This window comes from Sinocyclocheilus rhinocerous, unplaced genomic scaffold (genome assembly GCF_001515625.1).
Source record: "Sinocyclocheilus rhinocerous isolate Xijiao unplaced genomic scaffold, SAMN03320098_v1.1 scaffold592, whole genome shotgun sequence".
NCBI classification, from domain to species: Eukaryota; Metazoa; Chordata; class Actinopteri; order Cypriniformes; family Cyprinidae; genus Sinocyclocheilus; species Sinocyclocheilus rhinocerous.
The window spans coordinates 730634-735133 of NW_015642562.1; the positions used below are offsets into that span (position 1 = coordinate 730634).

At 44.8% G+C, this 4500-nt stretch overlaps 1 protein-coding gene across 1 annotated transcript in view; it reads left to right on the plus strand.

The window, feature by feature from the left end:
- LOC107756226 (protein MB21D2) overlaps nucleotides 1–2222 on the plus strand; it is a 10461-nt gene extending 8239 nt beyond the window's left edge. Inside the window, exon 2 of the mRNA XM_016573266.1 lies at nucleotides 764–2222. Within this exon, the coding sequence (XP_016428752.1) occupies nucleotides 764–2025 (1262 nt within the window). The 3' untranslated portion in view covers nucleotides 2026–2222. The remainder of the gene's footprint in view (nucleotides 1–763) is intronic.
- The last annotated feature ends 2278 nt before the right edge of the window (nucleotides 2223–4500 follow it).

Genomic DNA, 4500 nt, shown 5'->3' on the forward strand with positions numbered 1-4500 from the left:
GCGCTCAAGTTAAAAGAAGTTCACTCCCATCTTCTTGCATGTTTTACCTATTCCACTGCCCGCGTCGCATCTTTGTCAAAACAAAAGCGCATTCTGTGCGAACGGCGCCTCGAGATATGAGCGGTTAATCACGTGCGCCGACATGCGGTTGGATCGTTCTTTTCTCTTTACTGTTATCATTGGCATATTGTCAAAGTGTCTAATTCTGACGTTTGGTAATATTTCTATTCAAAATCGCGATTCCTCGATTTCTAAAAAATAAAATCGTGGCAAAACATTAAATTCGAATTAATCGATAAAATCGATAAAATCGGAAAAATCGCCCACCCCTAGAAACTAGTTACACCCAACACTGCTAACGATGTAATTTCTGTTTTCAGGCATGGTGCAGAAGTTGGACCAGAAGCTTCCGGTTGCCAACGAGTACCTGCTGTTGTCTGGCGGGGTCCGGGAAGGTGTGGTTGACATGGATCTGGACGAGTTGACGGTATATGCTCGGGGAGCTGACAGATTCTTTGCATGATGACGGCGCCTCCGTGTGGGAACATGATGGTGACGCAGAAGGGCACTTCAATGAACCGTTGTTTGGTCCCCTACACCCTTCAACCCTTCAAAGTTCTCACACTGGAGGGTAAACCCTTTGAAGGGATTAGGGCATTGGGATGAGCCCTTCCGAATGGATAGCAGGGATAGTCTGTTTTATCTACTTTGTAGAAGTACACAAAATTTGTCCTTCTTTAATGATGTAATTTCCTGTTTTCAGGCATGGTGCAGAAGTTGGACCAGAAGCTTCCGGTTGCCAATGAGTACCTGCTGTTGTCTGGCGGGGTCCGGGAAGGTGTGGTTGACATGGATCTGGACGAGTTGACGGTATATGCTCGGGGAGCTGATTACGACATGGACTTCACGTTACTGGTTCCCGCGCTCAAACTCCACGACCGAAACCAGCCGGTCACGCTAGACATGCGTCACTCGGCGCTCTGCCACTCTTGGCTCAGCCTGCGTCTGTTTGACGAGGGAACCATCAACAAGTGGAAGGACTGTTGCACGGTTGTAGACCATCTTAACGGCGCCACCAATTACTTTTTCTCGCCCACGCTGGTGGCCGACTGGTTCTACGAATCCATTAGTATGGTTCTGGCAGAGATTCAGAAGAAGCCGCAGCGCGGCGTCCCGCGGGTCGAGAAGGTCGAGCGCAACGCAACCGTCATCTCCATCATTTTGGGTGTCGGAGGCAGTCGGATGCTGTACGATGTGGTTCCAGTAGTGTCGTTCAAAGGCTGGCCGGCGGTGGCCCAAAGCTGGCTAATGGAAAACCATTTTTGGGACGGGAAAATCACAGAGGAGGAAGTGATTAGCGGGTTTTATTTGCTGCCTGCCTGCTCTTCTACAGGCCAGAAGGAAAACGAATGGCGCTTGTCGTTTGCGCGCAGCGAGGTGCAGCTGAAGAAGTGCATCTCTTCCAGTCTCATGCAGGCGTACCAGGCTTGTAAAGCTCTGATTATTAAGCTTCTCTCTCGACCCAAAGCCATCAGCCCGTATCATCTGCGCTCGCTCATGCTTTGGGCCTGTGACCGCCTGCCGCATACGTATTTGGCGCAGGAAGATTACGCCGCACACTTTTTGCTCGGGTTGATCGACGACTTGCAGCATTGCTTGGTGAATAAGACCTGCCCGAATTACTTTATCCCGCAATGCAACATGCTAGAGCACCTTAGCGACGACACGGCCATGCTGCATGCACGCAAGCTGTCGTCCATTCGCTCTGACCCAGCAGAACACTTGCGAAGTGCAATAGAGCACGCAAAAGCCGCGTCGCGACTCACGTTGGAGCTCCAGTGGCGTGGAGGAAGCTCAAACCTGTCTCCCCTGTTAGAAACTGGAGCCGATCAGCAACCAGACGACCGTCTTGCGAAGAAACTCCAGCAGCTGGTCACGGAGAATCCTGGGAAGTCCATCTCAGTCTTCATCAACCCAGACGACGTCACGCGACCTCACTTTCGCATTGATGACAAATTCTTTTGAAGCCACGCCCTCTGATCTGATTAGCCGCTGGCTGCAGATGACCTCACATTTCCATTGATGACAAATAATTCTGAAGCCACGCCCTCTGATCTGATTGGGTGCTGGCTGCAGATGACCTCACATTTCCATTGATGACAAATAATTCTGAAGCCACGCCCTCTGCTCTGATTGGGTGCTGGCTGCAGATGACCTCACATTTCCATTGATGACAAATAATTCTGAAGCCACGCCCTCTGATCTGATTGGGTGCTGGCTGCAGATGACCTCACATTTCCATTGATGACAAATAATTCTGAAGCCACGCCCTCTGATCTGATTGGGCGCTGCCTGCAGATGACCTCACATTTCCATTGATGGCAAATTATTCTGAAGCCACGCCCTCTGATCTGATTGGGCGCTGGCTGCAGATGACCTCACATTTCCATTGATGGCAAATTATTCTGAAGCCACGCCCTCTGCTCTGATTGGTCGCTGGCTGCAGATGACCTCACATTTCCATTGATGATAAATAATTCTGAAGCCACGCCCTCTGATCTGATTGGGTGCTGGCTGCAGATGACCTCACATTTCCATTGATGACAAATAATTCTGAAGCCACGCCCTCTGATCTGATTGGGCGCTGGCTGCAGATGACCTCACATTTCCATTGATGACAAATAATTCTGAAGCCACGTCCTCTGATCTGATTGGGCGCTGACTGGGGATGAGCTGAATTTTACATCCATGATACATTTTTCTGAAACCACGCCCACTGATCTGATTGGGTGCTGCCTGCAGATGACCTCACATTTTTTGCGACCTCATGCAACCTCATTTTTGCATTGATCATTTTTTCTGAAGCCACACCCCCTGATCTGATTGGGTGCTTACTGGGGACGAGCTCACTTTCGCATTGATGACAAATTCTTCTGAAGCCACGCTCTCTGATCTGATTGGCACTGACTTTTTTTTCTTGATTTTTTTCTGTTTTTAAGAGTCCCAGAAGCAGGAAGCCATGTGTTTTGCACAGCGCTGGAGATGCTAAACGCTTCAGGCTCTGAACATTGTTAAAAAATGTACATGATCTTATTTCACTGCTGCCAGTTTGAAGTTGTGTTCACATTTCTGTTCCTCCCCATTACGAATGCCCGGCTTTTAGGGGAAGGATAGAGAGAGAGCAGGAGATTTATGGAAGGATGTGGGGGGAGGACGGTTTGTGCATGGCTCACGTGGAAAACAGGAAATCCATAACTCCACTCAGAAGTGCAATTAGACAAAATGTGTTTATATGCTTTACTTGTAAGTACACTGTAACATGATACTGTAAACACGCTGTTTTAGACCCCGTCGTTTCACAAACACACTTACAGAAGAACTTTATTCTCACAAACTGCACATTAGGACTCCAAAAATACACACAAACACACTCCCTGTGACGATGGATGTTTGTTTCATTTTAACACACAGTCTCTTGAGGTGAATCTCATGGAAACGTTTCCGTGTATCATTTACCCCCCTAAAATTCTATGAGTAATTATGTTGCATTAAAAAATAAAGCCTATTTTAGAACTATTAAGACGCTTTCATTGTGACACTATTTTCATGACATTTAAACACATTTTAACCCTAAATTGATCATTTTTTTATTTAATTAGATTCTCATTACTGTTATAGTGATTTTTAAAACATAAAATAAGCCTAAATTAAAGGTACATCGTACATAAACTAATATTGCAGTTTAAATAAAATATATTTTTTGCATTGCATTAATGAGAATTGCAAGGTAAAAAATGCTTGTCATGAAAAATCTCGATCTTAAAATAGGCTTTTAAATTGCTTTCGTGAGATTCACCTCTTGAAAAAAATTATAAACAGAAACTTTATTTGTTTGTGTTTTTATATATATATATATATATATATATATATATATATGCTGCTAAACTTGATAGGTGCATTGTGAGTATTTTGATCATTATGTGATGTGCTTTGTAACTGTACATACTGCTGTAATTAACCCCGCCTACTTCTCCTAGTTAGACTAATCAGCCTTAGCCAATCATGTGATGTGCACTCATATAATTATTGAAACATGCATATCTTTGCATGTTATTGGGAGGAGGGACGGATCAAATCAGACCAAACGTGAATTTTCAAGCTCTACAGGGACCAATCGTAATGCCTTATCACAGAAAATAAACCAGTGGGGTGTTTTTATTCCAATCAAGGGGATCCTAAAGACCCTTTTATAGCCCCACCATGCGTTCCTCTTTATATCTAATTCAGGACATATCAGAACTAAACAGAACATTGATTTATTTTAACTGTCGTGATTAGGCTAATGTCCACGAGAATTGTGTGTACATGTTATTCTTATGCTTGATAAATATCTCTTAACATGCCAGCGGGCTTATGGACACCTCAGCAAAATAACATATCTGCTCTGGATCAGTGTTGCATTGCATTGAAACTTGTGTTTGGTAAATAAAGCTGTAGTGC